Genomic DNA, 22,198 nt, shown 5'->3' with positions numbered 1-22,198 from the left:
AAATCTAAACTTGATCTAAATACTTGACAAAAGAATAAAATTAGAGCTCAAATTCATTTACTACTTAAAATACGAACACATGCATTTCAGGGCAAATGGAGCACATATGTGGTTCAAAAAGAGAATCTATTAATTTATGATCTGTTAATATAATTCAACCCATCAGGAGTTTAAACAAAATACCCTGTATTCTTATTTTATAGAGATATATTAAAAACCAATGGATAAAACAGTATTCATTTCTCAGTTCAAATAAATTAAAAAAATAAATAATTTATGTGTTAAATAGGAGTAGAAGGATATCTCTTTAATGTGATGTAGAGTCAGAATCAGTATTTTATGTACTCAGAAAATATATAAAGAATACTATTTTGGGATGCCTGGATGGCTCAGTTGGTTAAGCATCTGCCTTTGGCTCAGGTCATGATCCCAGGGTTCTGGTATCGAGCCCTGCATCAGGCTCCTTGCTCAAACAGGGAACCTGCTTCTCTGTCTCCCTCTGCCTCTCCCCTGAGCTTGTGCTCTCTCTCTTTCCCCCTTTCTCTGTCTCTCAAATAAATAAATAAATGAAATCTAAAAAAAAAAATACTATTTTTTTCCCCAAAGTTCTGTATGACACCATACATACAAACAATTTAATATCGTTTAAAAAGTTTTGGACAGGGGCACCTGGGTGGCTCAGTCTGTTGGGTGTCTGACTCTTGGCTTTGGCTCAGGTTGTGATCTCAGGGCCTAGGGCCCTGATCTCAGGTCATGGGATGGAGCCCTGCATAGGGCTCTGCACTGAGAAAGGAGTCTGCTCAAGTTTCTCTCTTCTTCTCCCTCTGCCCCTCCCTACCTTGTGCTCTCTCTCTCTCTCTCTCACTCTCTCTTGCTTTCTGTAAAATAAATATTTTAAAACTTTTGGACAGATTTTAGAAAATTTTTACAGACAGTGGAACAAGAAAAAATATATAATTATTGTCTTGGAAGAGGGTAAAGTGTTTTAAATATTGTCTCATGATTATTTCCTTTAAAAGTTCAATGATATTAGCTAAAACATACTATTTAATATAAAATTATCTGGATAGAGAAAACAATAGGATAGTCATGTAATTTATATGACACAATGTTTAATTAATGAAAACAATTCATTTATAATGGAATTTTTGAGATGTATTTGACATATATTATTTTCAGGTGTATAGCATAGTGACTCAATATGTGTATATATTGTGAAATGATCACCACCATAAGTCTTGTTAACATCCATCATGACACATAGTTACAAATTTATTTTTTGTGTGATGAGAACTTTTAAGAGCTACTCTCTTAGCAACTTTCAAACATACAATACAGAATTATTAACTATAGTCACCATGCTTTACATCACATCCTACAACTTATTTATTTTATAACTGGAAGTTTGTACCTTTTGAGTTCCTCTCTACCCCTTTCTTCCACCCCCACCCCCTGCCTCTGCGAGCCATCAATCTGTTCTCTATATCTATGAGTTCATTTGTTTCTTTTTCTTTTCTTTTCTTTTTTAGATTCCATACAGTAGCAACTTTTACATGAAATTCACAGAAATTAATTTAATGATGAATATATGAACTAGAGTAAAAAATGATAACCTTAGGTGATGGATCTCACCAAAAATATTTGAAAATAGACAAAGACATTGTGTTCTTATATAGGAAGATGAAATACTTCAAAAATATCCATTCTTCTTCAAGTAAATGTGTCAATGGAAATAACAAATTCTCAATCAAAATTCCAACAGTTTATTTGAGATAAAATAATTCTGAAATTCAACTTTAAGATAAAATATGCAAAAATATCAAATAATTGTCCTACAGAATAAAGCAATAACAAGTAAAAGTAGACAGCTGGATAAATAATCCTTATCACATATTACAATTTTTCTAAAATAGTGTGGAACTTTTGAGGAAAAAATAGATGTCTAGAAGTAGCCCTGGGTATATGAGGAGCTATTCATATGAAACAAAGGCATTCTGGTTGGGAGAACACATCTTCCTGAAACACACACCCAAGCATCGGTATGGTTTAAATTCTTTTTTTTTTTTTAAGATTTTATTTATTCATGAGAGACAGAGGGAGAGAGAGAGAGAGAAGCAGAGGGAGAAGCAACCTCCCGCTGAGTAGGGAGCCCGATGCGGGACTCGATCCCAGGACCCTGGGATCATGACCTGAGCCGAAGGCAGATGCTTAACCATCTGAGCCACCCAGGCGCCCAGTATGGTTTAAATTCTTGCCCCTGATAGAGTATGGCCAAATGAAAGCCAAGGGACAGAGTAAACCTCTATTCACCTACAGAGAGACCTAGTTTAAAAGTCTGCATTGTACCAAAAAAAGCTTATGTATATGATTATTTCCAAATTATTTTCTATAAAGACAAAAGATAGGAAATAATCCAAATATCCCACACAATTTCTTTAAAGGAAATAATCAAGAATTAATATGTGGAAACTTAGTTGTCAGTAATGGTGCTTATTAAATATGTGTGATAAAATGGGAAATGAGCATAATCCTGATTGAGAAATCAAGTTATGATGTCAACATTTCAAAGCAGTGAAGAAAATCTGGCTTACACATTGAATCCTGTTGTGATAAACATGATTATAGAAACTATCCTGTTTCTCTTGTATAATGGGAAGAATATTCACAACAAACCAAGTTTGTTTTAAATCATATTACATTATTATTTTTTAAAGATTTTATTTATTTATTTGACAGAGAGAGACACAGCGAGAGAGGGGACACAAGCAGGGGCAGTGGGAGAAGGAGAAGCAGGCTTTTTGCAGAGCAGGGAGCCCAATATGGGCTCGATCCCAGGACCCCGGGATCATGACCTGAGCCAAAGGCAGATGCTTGATGACTGAGCCACCCAGGCATCCCAGTATTACATTATTAAAGCAATTTATAATATTTTACTAGAAAGAACGGTAGTACAAAAAAATACAAAACGTGGGGCACCTGGGTGGCTCAGTTGTTAAACGGCTGCCTTCAGCTCAGGTCCTGATCCCAGGCTCTTGGGATCGAGCCCCCCATCGGGCTCCCTGCTCCGCGGGAAGCCTGCTTCTCCCTCTCCCACTCCCCCTGCTCGTGTTCCCTCTCTCGCTGTGTCTCTCTCTGTCAAATAAATAAAATCTTAAAAAAAACACAAAACGAGTATCTCACGCTCTTCCCAAAAACAATCATGATTAACAGTTCAGAGCATTTCCTCCAAGTCTATACTGTATGAACAATTCTTTGTTGTTGACATCATAACTTGATTTCTCAATCAGCATTATGCTCATTTCCCATTTTATCACACATATTTAATAAGCACCATTACTGACAACTAAGTTTCCACATATTAATTCTTGATTATTTCCTTTAAAGAAATTGTGTGGGATATTTGGATTATTTCCTATCTTTTGTCTTTATAGAAAATAATTTGGAAATAATCATATACATAAGCTTTTTTTGGTACAATGCAGACTTTTAAACTAGGTCTCTCTGTAGGTGAATAGAGGTTTACTCTGTCCCTTGGCTTTCATTTGGCCATACTCTATCAGATGTTTGCACAAGAGATAAATATAAAGTTGATGATTTTTTTAAAATTTTCCCTCCTTCTATAAATTATTGTTTTATTTAGTATTAAAAAGGTTCAGAAAGGAAGTGAAATAGTTTTGTAAAATAAGCCCTTAAAAAGAGAGCAATTATAGTTATTTTTATGTGGGCTAATCAGTATCTTTTTAAATGTGCAATCAAGTGGCATCTATAATTATTTGAGACACTTGGCTCGCACATACAATTGAAACTACTAAAATTCACTTGCTTACTTTTCTTTCCTACTCCTTTAGGGCTTATAACTAAGAGTTGATGTTTTTTCTTCTCTTCATAAAGCTTAGTTTTGGAGGAATTCCAGTACCAGGAAAACCTGGGACCTTTTTAAAGAAAAACTTCCATGGATGTATTGAAAACCTTTATTACAATGGAGTAAACATAATTGACCTGGCTAAAAGACGAAAGCATCAGATCTACACTGTGGTAAGTTAACATCTTTCTCAGCATGGTGTTTTCTAATACATTGGAGTAAGTCTTTTTCCCATCCCATCTCCTGAACCTCTTTATAATGTGTTTATATTATACTTTTTGAGGTCCTATCAGTCTCCCAGGTGGAACTGGAGAGAAGAGAAAAGGCAGGAACTGAGTCAGTATGCATTGCATTATCAGGAGTAACAATACATTAGAAGCACCTGGAGAATTCCATTTGCCTGACTATCAGTTGTGTGCTAGCTGTGGGGAGTGCTTGCAGCTTACCCTGTGTTAACATCAATCTCTTTATTATCTCTGGAAAATGCAACAGTAGAGCCACAGATTCTATTAAATTCTATAGCTTGGGAATTACATATTTGTCTCATTATTTATATTAAAATATGGAATTTTGAACAAAAGAGGTTAAACTTCTTGTGTTTTTGAGATTTCCTTTGTAGCATTTATCATGTTGGCAAGTTATATATTTTTCTAATTCATTAACATTTATCTTCCCCAATGGACTGAGGGCCAGAACTGTCTTTTTCTTTTTCACCACTGTATACCCAGTAACTAGCGGAGTGCCTTGTACATAGTAGTTACTCAATAGTGGTGTTGATATTTCCAACTATAATTATGGATTTGTTCATTTCTCCTTCCAGTTTTATCTGTTTCACTTCATATATTTTATATCTCTGTTGTTTAATACATACACAGGACTGTTGTCTTCGTGGTGGATTAACCTTTTTATCATGATGTAATATTCTCTATGATAATTATCTTTGCTCTGAAATCTACTTTATCTGATATTAATATAAACACTCCTTTTTTAATGAATGTTTATATGAACATATCATTTTTTTCATTCTTATACATTTAACTTGCCCATATCACACATTTTTAGTGAGTTTCTTGTACACAGTAAATAGTACAGTCATTTTTAAATCCACTTTGTCAATCTCTTGTGTAAATATTTTCCTTTATCTATGCCTGCTTATTATATAATTCTTTTATTATTTCCTCTCTCTACATTTAGAATCATTATCAGTGTCATTTTGCTTCAACTGTCAAACATAATTTAGAAAACTCAAGGGAAGAAAATCTATTTTACTTACTATTTTTGCTTACTGTTATTCTTTCTTCCCTCCTGAGCTTTCCAGATTCCTTCTTTTATCCTCTTATTTCTGTTTTAAACAACTTCCTCTGCCATTTTTCAAGGTGTGTGTTGGTGACAAATTCTTAGTTGTCTTTCAATCTATAATGTCTTGGTAGCCATTCCATTCTTGAAGGATACATTCTCTGTATAAAAGACTCTGGTTTTATAATTGTTTTGTTTTGTTTTTCAGTCCTTGAAAAATATTAGGCCACTTTCTTCTGGCTTCAGTGGTTTCTGGTGACAAATCCACTATTACTAAGATATTTTGCCCCATAGATAAGCTGTCATTTCTGTCTCAGTGCTTTCAAGATCTTTCTTTTGTCTTTTGTTTTCAAAAGTTTGACCATTATGTGTTGTGTGATTTCTTTAGGTTTATCTTGTTTGTATTTCATTCAGTTTCTTGAGTATGTGGGCTGCTGTCTTTCACCACACTTAGGAAGTGTTCTGCCATTTGAGTAATTTTTAGTCCTCTCTTTCTTTTCTCTTTTCTGAATTCCACAACTATGAATGCTAGAAATTTCATTATAAGCCCACAAGTTCCTGATCCTCTGTTCATATTTTCTTCTTGATTTCTTTTGTCTTTTGTTCAAGTTGAGTAATTTGATCCTCAAGTTCACTAATTCTTTTCTTATTATCTTCATTCTGTTATTGTGCATCTCTCTTAATTATTTTTAAGACTGTTATTGTATTTTTAAGTTCTAAAACTTTCATTTGGTTCTTCTTTATGTTTTCTGTTTCCTTGCTAACATTTTCTATTTTTTAGTAGATCTTTCTATTTTCTTGTCTCAAATATGTGATTATTGTTTGAAGGATTTTTTAAAATTTTTTAAAGATTTTATTTATTTGACAGAGAGATACACAGCAAGAGAGGGAACATAAGCAGGTGGAATGGGAGAAGGAGAAGCAGGCTTCCCGCCGAGCAGAGAGCTGGATGTGGGGCTCGATCCCAGGACCCTGGGACCATGACCTGAGCTGAAGGCAGATGCTTAATGACTGAGCCACCCAGGCACCCCTTGAAGGATTTTTATTATAATGGCTGCTTAAACTATTTGTCACATAATTCTAACATTATTTTTTGTCATCTCAGGGTTGGCATCTATTGATTGTCTTTTTTCATTTAATTTGAGGTCTTCCTATTTCCTGGTATGACAAGAGGATCTTTATTTTAAGCCAGTCAGTTTAGGGATTATGCTATGACCAATCATATTAGCTGTCTATTAGCTATTCTCTATTAGCTGTCTTCCTCTGACACTATTCCAGTAGGGGAGAGGGCATTTTACCTAATTTCTCCTAGGTGGGGGTAGTGTCCAGGTTTTGCACTCAGACCCCATTGACACCTAAGTGTAAGGTGGGGAGAAATGAGAGCTCCAGCTCCCCATAAACTATTCAGTGATATCTCTAACTGGCTGGCACGTGTATGAAAACCTCATTACTGTTCTCCACATGACCTCCATTGTCATCATAGTGTGTATGTGTGGGGGGATGTCCTTGTTATTACTAGACTGTGATGAAAATCATGATTTGGCACTAAAACATCTTCAACACTATCTGTGCAGGAAGTGGATGGGGTTGCTTATAACTTCTGAGTGGGGGTACATAGTCCAAGCTCTACCAGACATGTGGTTTCAACTGATACTACAGGGAGAGTCTTGCTACTCTCTGACAAGTCTTAAAGTCTCTTCTCCTTACTCAATCTTCTCTGACCCAATCTTGATCAGGGGTTTTGACAACTTGTTATAGCATGAATGAATGGAAATAGGTCCAGAATTTTTTTTGGTGTTTGGCTGGCATAGAGCAGTTATTGTCTAAAGATATTCTGTCTTACTATGCTGTCCCTTTCCTGGGCCTTTGCTTTTCAAGAGCAGGCTTCTAATTGGGATTTACTTTTTATCTGCACCAGTTGGTCTCTCCAGGTTGCTGACTTCTTCAGCAACAAGTCTAAGATGTATGAGACAAAAAGAAAATCTGGGAAATTCTTCACTATTGTTCATTGGTTCTCAAGATCCTTAAACATGTGTTCTTCTCTCTACCATTCAGAGTCTTCTTAGGTTTATTTTATACATAGTGTCCAGCAGTTTTTAGTTGTACTTAGTGGGAGTAATAGAGAAAATTACAATACTCCATCTTCCCAGAAGTGGAAGTCCTTTAAACTGACACTCTTCCAAAAGCCATGACAAGAGTAGGCCATTGCATCACTTGACAGGCAAAATCTGATTCTTTTTGTAATCTCACCAGCAGACTCTCTGGAAAACCTATGGGGCTTAAATGAGCTTGATATTTATTTTCCCCTTGATAAGTATACCTTATAATGAATATTTTATTTCATTTGGGCATTTGAATTTTATATAGGTAAAGCATTTTCTAAAATGGCCGTTGGATTCCAGGGTGTGAGATAGACTTGCTTGCTTGAGGGGAATCATATGTGGGTTAAAAATTGCAATTATTTTAAAAGGTTAGTGCCAAATTTCTGACTCCTGTAGTTTTGAAGAGTAAGGATGATACTAAGAAGGCTTTAATCCCCTGCCTCTGGTTTTAGGAGATCCAGTGACATTACTTACCCATCCTTGGCTCATGCTCAGGGATCTTGACAATTATCTTATCCACCTGTACTTAGGTTGTCCATCTCCCAAATGACCCAAAGCCCTAGATTGTTGGTGATATTTTTCTTGAGTCTCCTTCAGGAGACTTGAGCCATGTAAAATATATTCATGCCTATCCCATCCCCAATATTGCTAACAAATATTTCATAATGTACCAGTGTCATTGGTTTCAGTCTGCTTATTGGTTGTAAGATCCCATGCTACTGGGAGTTTCGTTTAGAGTAATACCATGAACATCAACACATCTGAAAGGCAAGACAGTTTACCATTGTGCAAGGAGTTGGCAGAGTGTGTTGAAATACAAGGAGCTTATGACATTTTTCACTTCTATTGTTTATAAACAGGTTCAAAAATATGTGAGCCTGAGCCTTATATGTAAATAATTAAAATCCTCATAGCTGTATTCAAAAAAGGAAATATCCATACATATTATGTGTTAGAAATGTCTTTAATGATGATATATATTTAAGAATGTGCTGGTTACACAGAGCAAGAAAAGAAGGACATAGAGAAAAATGAATTTCTGAATATTGGAAGCTTTCATCATCTCTTTTTTCTGAGAGAATGATTAACCAAAACTTTAATAAACATTTTGTTGCTTTTATACTACTTTAGCACTTACCAAGTTGCCTGAAACTTTGCTAGCATACTTCATTCCTCAGAGTTTAATTGGCTGTCGGTATTGTTAATATGAAGCACAAGGAATCCATTTAGCACTAATGTACTTGGGGGAAAAAAAATCCGAAGAAAACTGTTTTACTTTGCAGGTAGACAACCTTTAGTTTCTTTAAAACTTAAAGAAAAAAAAAAGAAACATTATTTTTATTCCAAATTGCCTTCTGTTACCTTGCTTAAGTGAGAATTCATATCACTACACAGGCACACGGACACATACACACACACACACACACACACACACACACACACACACACACACCTTTCTATACCTAGTTTTTTTTTTTTTTTTTTTTCCCTTTAGGAATTCTGTGAGGGAAGAGAAGTTTGCATTGTTAATTACAAATACAAACTCTTTTATTCCCCTACTCAGGTTTAAAGTGTTTCCCCAAAGACATAATACCAGCGTTGCTCCAAGTTACTAAGTCACTGCTGTGCTAAGTCAGGGTTTTTGAAAGGGATGGTGCTTTTGTTCTTTGCCAGTGTTCACAGACTCTCACACAGTTATTGAGTCTTGGAAAGTTCAGAGTTTAGCAGGAGAGTTGAGGAATCAACAAATCAGGAAGAAATTGTATGATAATACCCATAAATTGCAAAATGTGATTCAAGGCTCAGGGAAGGACCCGCGTTGGCCTCATTCAGCACAAACCTCTCTAGCAGGCGGCACTCAGGGAGCATCCACATTGCAATTTGTCATTCCCTTCTGTGGGACCTGCCCACTCCCTGGAGATTTAACAGCTGTTCCTTGAGGATAATTCAATTTAGTCTTTATGGCTTGATTTGACTACAAGACGATCCTCCACATCCTGAAATGCAGTAAAACTAACAGCTTAAAGTAGACATAAAAAATATCTCTCTATTCTTCCTCAGATATTTCATCCTATGCTAATACAACACCATATAATAAACAATCAGAAAGCAAATGGCCCATTGAAGTGTGTGTACAGTACCTGTAATGTGGATTATTATATACATAATATAGGAAATATATTGCCCTGCTAGTTTCCTGAAAATGATTATTTCATACCTTCCACTTCACAAGAAATGCTGCTTCCTTTCAGCTCTGTTTTCTGAGTGTTACATCCCCTCTTCTAGAGGCAGGGAGAATAATGTGATTGTTAGGTTATTGGCTGAGGTCTAACTTACTTCACTATAGGTTCTAAAATGACTTTTATTTTTCATTTAAAGGAAGAGCATAGTAGAAAAGATCTTGTTTCTTTACTTTGTCTTCAATAGAAGAGGGGAAAAAAAGCAAATGGCTAATAGCAGGACTATGGATATAGATTTGGCTTTGGAGCTAATTGACCATGTCAGTTCACTTCTGTGCCTTTGTCTCCAAATAATTGAAATTAAGGAATTGAATGGGTGATATCCAATACTAAGCACATAGAATGATACTCCCAGCCTCATGGCTGAAATTGCTTAATGCAATCCCAAAATGTGTTTCCACTCAGCCGAAAGGGAGGCCTCTCGGTCTTCTCAAACCAGCACTTGCAGTAACATAATGGCTGATAGACCAGTTACATTCCTAAATGCATAGGTTTGTATTCTATGATCCCAACAAATAAAAATGTAGATTGGTGACAGCTTAGGTTTTACTTCCTGAATCTGAAATTTAGTTTATTTCCAAACCGTGTGAACCATGAAGTGGGTTTTGAGTAAATGTATTACAAACTTGTTTACCTAAATCTTTTAAGGAAATTGAATGGTCATCTCCAGTCCAGATTTTATCAAATGATGGGCTTCATTGAAATAAAGAATGTAAAAAAGGTGTTGCCCAGTGGACTTGAGTGTAACAGGCATACAGATAGGCAAAATAGCAGGCTTCTGGGAGGTTTATTATCTCCTGTTTGCATCTGTTACCACAACACTCACTGCAGTGTGGTTGTTTATTTCTTGTAGCTCTGAAGCCAAGAAAATACACTCAGAGATAAATATAAGTGTGCACATAAGATCGCACACACACTCACATTATATATGCACACACACATGTGTGCATACATACAGAGTGACAGCAACCTTCATCCTACCTTCCTGTTACCCAGAAGTTCATGAAAATTGCTCAGAGAAAAGTCCCTAGTGTCCAATGAAGCCTATAATCTCTTCAGTTTGTCCCCAGGATCATGTTTCATCTCTGTGAGAATGCCCTGTGATAAATTATACTTTCCCTTGATGGAAGGAATCACTCAAAAAAGCAACTAATATATCATGTCTTCTCTCTCCACATTCCTACTGTCTTCCACTGTCGTTGGACCAGTCTGACAGTCTTATCACCTGCTTCTCTGTTGTATGCTCCTCATTAACCTGGAAAAATTTTTTTTCTAAATTATTAGCTTCCATAGAAGTTGCTTCCTTTCTTTTGGTGGGCACATTAAAATTGGTTTCAAAGTTGTATGAGGAATAGTGTGATGTAAAGTTAATAAACTAACAGTGGAATGGTCATTCTCTCTGAGAACCATTCTACCTTAAATCAATGTTATGACTTGTTTTTCTAAGATGACCGATTTCATAGCGCATCTAGTAAAATCATTATTTGAAGCTATTAAACAAAATTTCTTTAAAATGCTAAAATTATACATTTATATATATTTGTGATGAATATTTGGAATATACAAAGTAAAACACAAAACCAGCGGAGAGGGAAACAATGTTCTCATCTATATGTATTTTGTTTTCATATTTTAAATGTATATTTTATATAACATAGATCATATTTTACTGGCAATTTTATGTCTTGCTTCTTATGGTTAATATTTTTCTTAAAATATGTTTTGTATCTTTAAACATTTTTTTAAAGATTTTATTTATTTGAGAGAGAGAATGAGAGAGAGAGAGCACATGAGAGGAGGGAGGGTTAGAGAGAGAAGCAGACTCCCTGCTGAGCAGGGAGCCTGATGCAGGACTTGATCCTGGAACTCCAGGATCATGACCTGAGCCGAAGGCAGTCGCTTAACCAACTGAGCCACACAACTGCCCTATCTTTAATCATTTTAAAAAATATTTTATTGATTTATTTGAGAGAGAGAGAGAGAGAGAGCATGGGCAGGTGGGGGGGCAGAGGGAGAGGGAGAATAAGCCAACTTGCTGTGCAGAGAGCCCAACGTGGGGCTCGATTCCAGGATCCTGAGATCATGACCTGAGCCCAAGACAGACGCTTAATGAACTGAACCTCCCAGGTGCACCATCTTTAAAATTTTTAGTAAAAATTTTTAATCTTTTTATATATAAACATAATTTAAATATTAACTCAATCCACCGGAGTGCCTTAAAGATTCTACTGTACTTAGGGGCTCGTGGGTGGCTCAGTTGGTTACGTGTCTGAATCTTGATTTTGGCTCAGGTCATGATCTCAGGGTCCTGGGATCAAGTACCTCATTGGATTCCATGCTCAGCACAGAGTCCCCTTGTCCATTTCTCTCTGCTCCTCCCCCACCCCACACTCTCTCTCTCTCTAATAAATTTTTTTTTGCCTTTTTAAAAATTTTTTATTGTTATGTTAATCACCATACATTATATCATTAGTTTTTGATGTAGTGTTCCTTGATTCATTGTTTGTGCATAACACACAGGGCTCCAAGAAGAATGTGCCCTCTTTAATACCCATTACCAGGCTAACCCATCCCCCACCCTCCTCCCCTCCAGAACCCTCAGTTTGTTTTTCAGAGTCCATTTTGACCCAAGCCAAAGGCAGATGCTTAACCGACTGAGCCACCCAGGTGCCCCCAAACAGACTCTTAAATACAGAGAACAAACTGGTGGTTGCCAGAGGGGAAGTGGGTGGGGGGATGGATGAAATACCTACAGGGGGTTAAGAGTACATTTAATTTGATGAGCACTGAGAAATGTCTAGAATTGTAGAATCATTAGATCATACATCTGAAACTAATATAACATGGTATGTTAGTTATACCTCAACAGAAAAATTAAAAAACAAAAAGAGCAGGTCTAAATGAAACTTGAAATCAACTCAGGTTCTTTTCTTCTGCAAAACTTCCAGCTAATGAGTTGAGTGTGTTTTTTTTCTTTATGCTCTCCCACCCCCCAATAATACCAGCAATGATAATCCCTTCATTTGAAGACATCTTGTTTCAGAGAGCTGTCTTATAATCATGATGCTACACATCACGATGCTAATATCAGAGGAGAGTAAAGAGAGGTGGCAGATGGACCTGTGGTTGTGTTCACTCCTTTGTCCCTGAAACCTCTGTGAGAGGCAGACAGGGGCAGACATCATTATCCACAGTTTATACTGAACGATGCTTTATGCCCAGGACCAGGGAAAGTCAATGATAATATAGTCAGCGGCTGTGTCATTCACAGTCTTCTTCCTCTTCTTCCGGAAAGCACTACACCATCAGCTTTTATTCATTTTTATTATACATCTATTTTTTTTTTCCCTAGGGCCTTGAATGACTTTCACACCAAAGTGGCAAAAAAAAAAAAAAAATACAAGGCTGGGCAGATTCGTGAATAGCACTGCTTACCTGGGAATTGAAGACCAATGAGGTGTTTCAGAAATGGCCTCTATGTAGTTTGCCAGTTGCCAAATAAATCTCTCTGGGGTATCTCTTGCAATGTGGGAGCGTGGGGGCAGAATCCTTGCCTTCAGCCAGAGGATGCGAGATGGCAGCAGAGGCAGTGCCTGGAAGAGGCTAACTCCCTTACAGCTTCCTGGCTGTGATCTTGGCAGGAGCTCCTCACTGACCTTGTGGCTCTCAGCATGTCCAGTTGCCAGGATCTGCCTGCCAGGCTCTTCCTTCTGCATTTAAGTATGTGGCCGAGAATCTTGCACAGGGACTTTTTGTCTCCCTCAGCCTTTTGCGACCAGTGGCTCTTGTATTCGGTGATGGACCCTTCTGTGCTTGGGTTTTGAATCCTTCATAATCAGCTCCTCCAATATGCTGAAGTTTATTTGCCACAGTTTCTTGTCAACGTTTCTCTTCTAGGCAGGCCTAGATGCTTCACTGTGTCTGGAATTCACTCTATGCATACCCACTTCTAAGCCTTTTCATTCCATGTTGCTCCGGTACTGAGCTGCTTTTCTTCTTCGGCTCTTTCCTGACCTAGCCCCAAACCAAAATCCTTCTCTAAACTCACAAGTAGGGTTAACCTTCTGAATCAGGATGAGACTCAAAAGATTTAATGACTTCTTGAGGAGGAACAGAGTACTGAAGCCCCAGGGGGTGCCAACCATGGACCTTGAGTTGTTGCCTTGTGGGGAGGCCCAGAGAGAACTGGCAATCAGGCAGACAAGACCAGGTTTAGGGAGACACTTAGGATCTTTGGGGCTGTGGCTTTATAGCAAATAACTAGGAAGTTTCAAAACCTTAAAAATGGAAAAACCCTTAGGGTATACTAGTGTGAACCTGCTGCATTCCTGCCCTGCCTATGTCAACCCCAGTGGATTGTCTGTGGCTCTCTGGAGCATAGGGCTAGGGAGAATCACGGCACCAGGTCCAGTGTGTACCGAAGAAGAAGCTGCTATGATCCATAGGCAGAATCCACCATGGGTGGGTTTGGGAATGGTGCAGTGTCAAATGTGCTGTGCCTGCTAGCCTTGTGTGGCCATTCCAGATCACACCTTCTCTCACAGCACCTTTCACCACTCAGCTCCATTATGCTTTCTTTGCTGTGACACTCACACTTCTACTACATGACATAACTCAGCATTTGATTCATCATCATCATCAAAACATAGTTTATTGAGTATCTACTGTGCTCATAGCAAGTGATCCTTGCCTTCAAAGGATGGGAAACTTTAACCCTCTCTCTGCCCCAGTATCCACATACTGGGCATTGGGTAACCATTTCAGAACTCAGAATTAAGAGCTGATGCACGTACTTTGCCTGTCTCCTTATAACGTGCTTTCTAGTCTCCCAGCCACCATCTTGATGGCCAGCCCTCCTCATCTCTTCTCATTTGCCTTAATAGTTTGACATATCCTTTTTATTCATTTTGCTACCTTGATTGCTCTCAATGATTTTTTTTTAAAGATTTTATTTATTTGACAGAGAGACACACAGGTGAGAGAGGGAACACAAGCAGGGGGAGTGGGAGAGGAAGAAGCAGGCCTCCCGCGGAGCAGGGAGCCCGATGCGGGGCTCGATCCCAGGACACTGGGATCATGACCTGAGCCGAAGGCAGACGCTTAACGACTGAGCCACCCAGGCGCCCCTGCTCTCAATGATTATCAGTGATTCTCTCAATGTTTCCATTTGGTTTTATAGCTTCTTGCTTTCTTACTTTGACTACAGCCCTGCCCTCCCAACAGTGCTCCTGAGCACCATTTCCCTGCGCACTGAAAACTACTGACAAGATGCAAAATATGTTACAAGAATTAAGGAAGAGAAATCACAGGGCTAGTAGGTTCAGAAAAGACTTCATGAATGTGCAGGAACTTGATGTAGGTTTTGAAGAACAATTTGGACAATTCGAAGGTAATAAGAAGGCGTTTTGAGCAGGGGCATGGAAATTCAAAATGGGGACATAGTATTTCTGGGAAACAAAATAAACATACCTTTTTGTGCCACTAATCATGTTGAAGCGTACATAATGAAGGCACTATGTGTTGAATAAGAGTATAATCTTTGAAGGCTGTAAGATTAAATCCCACCATCACCATATAATAGCTATAGAATCCAGACAAAATTACTTGACCTCATCATATTTCAGTGTCATTATCTTCAAGGTAGAAGTAATAAATCTAATAAATACCCACTTTATAGATTGGTGACTCCTGGGATATTATAGGCATTGAATCACTAATAGCTAATAATAGTGTTATAATTATTTTTATTACCCCACTTTGTTCACCATTTCTCATTGTATGTTCCCCATGAAGACCATAGTCCTATGGCTATGTCTATCCTGTTGTGTAAATGGCCTTCTACAAGAACAACTCTAAAGATTTTAGGTCAGTGATTATTAATATTTTAGGGACCACATATCCCTTGAAGAATAAAATGAAAATCATGAAAATATTTTATGTTGTATAATGTTTTGGGAGCACTAGATACTCCTGAAGTCCAACTATAGACAGTAAGTTAAGAGCTCTGGAATACATTTTAGATTACAAAAATAATAGATAAATTCAAACTTTTCTGTGTCTTTTTAAAATTCTGTGTCTCTTTTAAATTTATAAGATCCTAATAATCTTATATAAATTCTCCTTGTTGAATCATCAGGACCTCAAGAAGTAGGGACCTGACACTGAATCTGTTCCTTGTGGGACAGCTGGACTGGCTTCTTAGAAGCTCTTCACTTTGTGCCACAAGATTTAGAAGACACCTCTGTCAAGGTCCGGGTTGTTTGAAAAGAAAAATTTATATATATATATATTTTTTAATGTTAGTAGTAAAAGGTGGTTAACTGCTAAAATGGGTAAAAGACGATTTAAACGTCCAGAAAGAGCAAGTGTAAAAAATCAGGTACTTTCTCTAGACTGCGGGAAAATAGACAGTGAAGGAACTAGTGACAAGGAAAGCTCCCCCTGCCTGCCTCTCAGGCTGAGATTCACACCTCTTCAAAGTGGATAGTTACCAGGGGACCATGCAGTCTGCTGATAGCAACAAAGCTTGCCAGGCTGCACAGGTCTAAGCTGCCTGTGGGAGCTGCTACCAGTGGGGAAAGTGTAAGCTGAGGGCGCAGCTGGAGCTCAAGTGTGCAGGATTAGTGGTTTCCCCACTGACTATCAACAATGGAGGACAGGAAGCCAGTAGAGAAGTGGGCCAAATGGTATCTCCGCGCGGTGGCTCTCTAGTGCCCTCTACTGGCAAATCCTAACATTTGGGCAGGACATGTTTACAGGGTCCAATCTTAGTGTCAAAAGCGGGCAAAGAAGGGTGGCTTTGAAGCTGAAACTCAGAAATGGATAACTGACACACTCTCTAATCTCTTTTCTTCCTTTTAAACTGTAGGTTAAAAACCAGAGGCACAGGACATCGGGAAGAGGGGGTGGGGAAGACAAAGGGAGGCACGTGCATGTTTATGTTTTAACATCACCTGAGCATAGCTTTGGGCAATCACAGCATGTCTCACAGCTGTATGAGAACAAACTCTTAAATACAGGTACAGGCTCTTGTGAGTAGGGAGGTATTAATTTATTTCATTTTGTCATGACTTATTTCCTCAATAGAAAATAGTGAAAATTTACACTTATTCTCTTTTATAGGTCCATGTAATTTATTACATGAAAAGGAATTTCTCATGCTCAAAAAGTTTGGGGTGTGCTGTAGGTAGACCTGCTTTGAATCACCCAAACAATTTACCCCTCTGATGAGTATTTACTATGCCAAAATTCTCCTAAAACTTATTCCCATATTTCACCTCAAGGTTTTCTCATGCAACTCACTACCCTCCTTTGAAATTGTTTTATTTTTTGCTATTTCTTTCCACCTTTTTTCTCTAATATCCTAGTTTAGCTCATCCTTCTGCTCCCAAGTCAGCCTTTGGGGTTATCTATTCTTAACCAAGGAGGTCAATTATTATATCCATTTCCTCCCTGACAATAAGTTCCAAAACTTACCTTGCTTCTGCCAAGGAAACAAGCCCTTTGAAGGACATTCATATTTGTCCTTATTGCCTCAATACAGTCCAGTAGCTAAATAAACATCTTCTTTTTTTAAAAATAATAAGGATAATTCAAAAATAATTTTAAAATGAAATGATTGACTAGGCCTTTAAGAAAAGTACCCTGAGATCAAGGATATGGCTAAATGGACACATTCAGCCTCCACAAGCCACAGTAGATGTGTCTGATAGAAATCCTGTGACTGAATAGATTTGGGGCTGAGGGCATGCCCTAAAATCCACCATTTACCTCAGTTTTGGATGATGCATTGTGGAAGTTTATAAGCACAGTATGGGTTTGCGGAGCACTGCACAAACATAGCTGAGAATCAGACCATGAGGACAGAGCATTCAATGCTAGTTTCTCAAGGTGAATGGAAGATCAGGCAGTTCCAGAAGATACTCTTCGTTTTATAGGCTGAGGTTTTGGTGAATGCTCATCATTCTATATTCACAGGCAAATACAATACTCCATATTGCATCAATAGCAAGAGCCTGTCCTCTATTCTTCCAAGAAACTAGAAAGCACATGAATTTTACCAGACTTTTAACTTTTAACAGTAAGTATCATGACTGGCAAAAACCATTAAGACAATCGAAGCATCTTTTTTTTTCTTTCATGTTTTTACTTATAAAATTAAGTGTTTATAACCAGGGTATGTGTCAAATTTCAGTGCTTTGGGACCAATTTCCCTACAACCTCATACCCTTTTTAAGAAGCAGTGGGTCCCCATGTTTTATAAATGTGTGAGATAATTAGAGCTGATACTGTTCTGGGAAAGCACAAGAATCACAGTCCCCCCACCAATATAATTAAATAACCAGCATATGGACCAATAAGTATTTTAAAAATTATATGTAATTCTCACTTTTCACAAGAGAATTCATGTTTACATATTATAGGAAATTTGGAAAACACAGAAAATAGAAAGAAAGAAAAAAATCACCTGCATTCCCATCCAAAAAAGGCAACCAGAAATGCTATGCCAATGTAGATTTTTCAGTCTTCTTTTTTAAAAGGAATATTCTTTCGTGTATCTTCTTTTTTTTTCCCTTCTTATCAACATAGTCTGTAATGAAAATAGTAATGTATTGAACATTTAGTATGTGCCAGACACTCTTTTCAAATATGAAAATTTATCCATTTCAATCTTTGATTCCATCCTATGAAATGGACAACTATTTGTGGTTTCATTTAGAAGTTGAGAATCATGGGTCTTAATGCTATTAAAGACAGTAGTCCAAGATACATAATTAGGAAATTTATATCTCTGGTCTTTCTTTTTTTCTTTTTTAAAGATTTTATTTGTTTGACAGAGAGAGACACAGCAAGAGAGGGGACGCAAGCAGGGGGAGTGGGAGAGGGAGAAGCAGGCTTCCCGCTGAGCAGGGAGCCCGATGCGGGGCTCGATCCCAGGACCCCGGGATCATGACCTGAGCTGAAGGCAGACGCTTAACGACTGAGCCACCCAGGTGCCCTTATCCCTGGCCTTTCTGATGCCAAATCCATGTCCATCTGCTGTGATATGCTTAATGCACATTTTACATCCTGCTCTAATCACCGAGTTTCTAAATTTTAGCTAAAGTAACATTACATCAAAAAAATGATGATCAACAAATGTTGAATAAGTGAATGGCTTTTTTTTTTTTTAATAGGAGAAGATAGGATTTGAATTCCCATCTAGGAAGCTAGCATACTACAGATCGTACGTACTTAAGAAATATTTATTTACGCTTGTACTGGGATGCTTATACCATGACAAACTTGCAGCATCTGATTAGCAGTGAGGTTGTCTCCTTATTTAACACTGGAGAGTAGAAGCATCTTCTGAAGGGAAGCTGTTCCTCTCTATACTCAGTGATCTTCACATATAAGTAAGAGATCCTTGACACCACCTAACTCTTAGCCACCTGAGGTAGAGAATTAGATGATCTTTGGGGGGTGCCTGGGTGGCCCAGTCACTTAAGAGTCTGTCTTTGGCTCAGGTCATAATCTCAGGGTCTTGGGATTAAGCCCCACATTGGGTTCCTTGTTCAGTGGGGAGTCTGCTTCTCTCTCTCCCTCTGCACGTGCTCTATCTCTCTCTCCCTCAAGTAAATAAACAAATAAGTCTTCCAAAAAATATGATCTTCAGGATATCTACTGCCACTAAGGATTTCTATGTCTCTGATGCAGAAGTGGTTCTGGTCCACAGAAAAACCACTGTATGAGTCAGGAGTTGTGGCTTCTCCATCCGATATGGTTACTATGTAGTTGGATAAACTTCGTGATTAACTTATTCTTTCTGGTACTGTGACTGAGAAACATTCCTTAGAACATCTAAAATACCTCTCAGGGGGCGCCTGGGTGGCTCAGTCGGTTAAGCATCTGCCTTCGGCTCAGGTTGTGATCTCGGGGTCCTGTTCCTCCCTCTCCTGCCTGCCACTCACCCTGCTTGTGCACTCTTTCTTTCTGTCAAATAAATAAATAAAATCCTTTAAAAATTGTCTAAAATACCTTTCAACACAAACATTTCAAAAGGAGAATTATTTAAAAACCCTCTATCACTGTATTAGTTTACAAGGACTTCCATAACAAATTACCATTGGCTGGCTTGGTTCAAACAATAGAAATTTATGTTCTCACAGTTTTAGAGAGTAGAAGTCTGAGGTCAGGTGTCAGCAGGTTTGGCTTCTCCTGAGGCCTCTCTCCTTGGCTTGCACATGGGCACCTTCTGCCCAGGTCCTTAACTGGCCTCTCCTCTTTGTCTCCAGACAGCTGATTTTTCTCTGTGTCTAATGTTCCTCTTCTTGTACGGACATCAGTTAGACAGGATTAGAGCTCACCCTAATGACCTCATACTAACTTAATCCCTTCTTTAAAGGTCTCATCTCCAAACACTGTCCCATTCTGAAGTACTGGGGGTTAGAGTTTCAACATATGAATTCTGGGGAAACACAATTTATCTCATAACAACCACTTAAAATTGTATTATCTGAAGACCACTGGAAGTACTTGTATCAGTTATCTATACCCTCCCCTGCCCCCTCAACAAAACAATAACATAGAAACTGGAAGCTCCAGGAAGTGGTTAGAGACTCAGACTATTCCACCCTTCAAGGAAGCCATTCTTACTCCGTGGCTTCTATCCTGAGAATCCCAGTAGGCTTCTGGAACTTAAGGTATCATATCTAAATGCAAAGCTTCAAAGGAGGGGAAAAAAACAGAGGCAAAGGAGTATCCCTGTCAGCTAAGTCAGCGCTTTTTAAGGCTTCCAGGAAGTCCCAACCAATGCTTCTGCCCTGCTATGCCTCGTAGACCAGACTAAGTCACCTGAGCATATAGATCTGCAGGGGGAGTTGGGACATGTAGCTACCCACTTGAACATAGTATTGCCTCAAATAAATTGGAGTTCCACTACGAGAAAGGCAAGGAGATTGGATTTTGAATAGCTAACTAGGGATCTCTGCCCACGTCTTTCTGAACAGTAAAGATCACATATATAAGAATTACAGTTACAGTTTTTAATTCGGCGTCAAGGTCTACCATCACCATTATGAGGACACTCTAATCCATTATAGTAGCCACTAGCCATGTGTGGCTATTGAACCTTTGAAGTGTGGCTAGATCAAATTCAGATGTGCTGGAAAGATTAAAAAAGAACACACACATCTCAAAAATTTTAATATTGACTACATATTTAAATAATATTTGCATGTATTGAGGTAAATAACCCAGTATTCAAATTAAAATTAAGTTAATCTCTTTCACTTTACTTCTTTCTTTTTAATATAGCCACAGAAAAAAATATTTATTTTTAAATATTTTATTTATTTATTTGAGAGAGAGAGAGAAAGAGCAAAACGAGGAAGAGAGAAGGGTATGCGGTGGGAGAGGAGGGAGGACAGAGGGAGAGGAAGAAGCAGGTTTCCAGCTGAGCAGGAAGCCTGACTCAGGGTTCCATCCCGGGACCCAGGATCCTGACCTATGCCAGGCAGACCCTTAGCCAACTGAGCCACCCAGGTGTCCCAGCTACAGAAAGTTTTAAATTACATATGTGACTCACATCATATTTCTCTTAGACAGTGTTGATCTAGCATATTCACCACCACAAATATAAGTACTACAGTTTTAGCTTCTATTTTTGAAGTTATTTTTATTAGGAAAACTCTTAAAATGTTTATTTAGAGATAATAGCAATAATCAGAATTAGATATGTTTCTTCTCATTTTTAGATCATTATTGATAAAATTGAGAAGTTGACTTTTAAATGTTTTCACTTTTGAGCTATAAATTTGCTTGATTTTCTAGGCAAGGTAAGGGTACTTGCCCTGCACACACACTTGATACTTTTCAGTCTCTTCCTAGGACACAAGAAGCCCATACTATGTTTTCAGAGCTAAGAACGTTTGTTCCTCACTGAAGTGAATTTAGTCTAAAGAGGCATCATGTACATGCTTGTAGAGTGGAAATTTGCTTTGTTTGTGGGCCAAGCTTTTTGTACAAGAAAGTTTACTCAAAAGGAGAAAGTAAACACATGCTCTCTCTCACTCTCTCTCTCTCTCTCTCTCTCTCACACACACACACACACACACACACACACACACACACTCACACATGATACTTTCTTTTGACTTTACCACCATAATGACTTGTCACCTTTGCTTACTTTGGTGGAGTAGACATATAACTAGAGATGCAATGGAGGGGACAAACAATTCTGAAATTATTCAGGTGTGGGAACAATTTGAAAACTAGTAGTCATTGGATTTCATATCCAGCTACTTCTGTCCCTTCTTGGATTAACTGCTATTATTTATTTCTCTCAATAATCCACACTAATGCCCTTGACTGATAGCAGTTACTAATTCTCAATATTGTTGTCATGAAACTTTCAAATGATACTTGAAAAACTAGTTAATTTAAACTTCCATTATAAAAGTTTTAAGTTTTCATTTTAAATAAATTTTAAATGGAGAATAAAATAATTATGTGAATAAAAATCCCCATAATTTGACAAGCCAGTTAGAGCCACTATTTAGCAAAGTAGTCTCTCTTCTATACCTACATATTTATATATAGATATATTTTATCTGATTTGTACATGCAATTTGTGTTCTGTTCATCTGATGTTATATTAAAAGCAATTTTCATACTTACCATAAAAATCATTATTAGTGGTGGCAAAATAGTATGTC

At 37.9% G+C, this 22,198-nt stretch overlaps 1 protein-coding gene across 1 annotated transcript in view; it reads left to right on the top strand.

Moving 5' to 3' along the window:
- The window catches only part of CNTNAP5 (contactin associated protein family member 5), an 859,701-nt gene that overhangs the window by 426,997 nt on the left and 410,506 nt on the right, over positions 1–22,198 (top strand). The window contains exon 7 of the mRNA XM_027590999.2: positions 3,892–4,035. Coding sequence (XP_027446800.2) covers positions 3,892–4,035 — 144 coding nt within the window. The remainder of the gene's footprint in view (positions 1–3,891; positions 4,036–22,198) is intronic.

This window comes from Zalophus californianus, chromosome 3 (genome assembly GCF_009762305.2).
Source record: "Zalophus californianus isolate mZalCal1 chromosome 3, mZalCal1.pri.v2, whole genome shotgun sequence".
NCBI classification, from domain to species: Eukaryota; Metazoa; Chordata; class Mammalia; order Carnivora; family Otariidae; genus Zalophus; species Zalophus californianus.
Note: the sequence above shows the minus strand (reverse complement) of the source record. Positions and strands in the feature narration are given on the sequence as shown.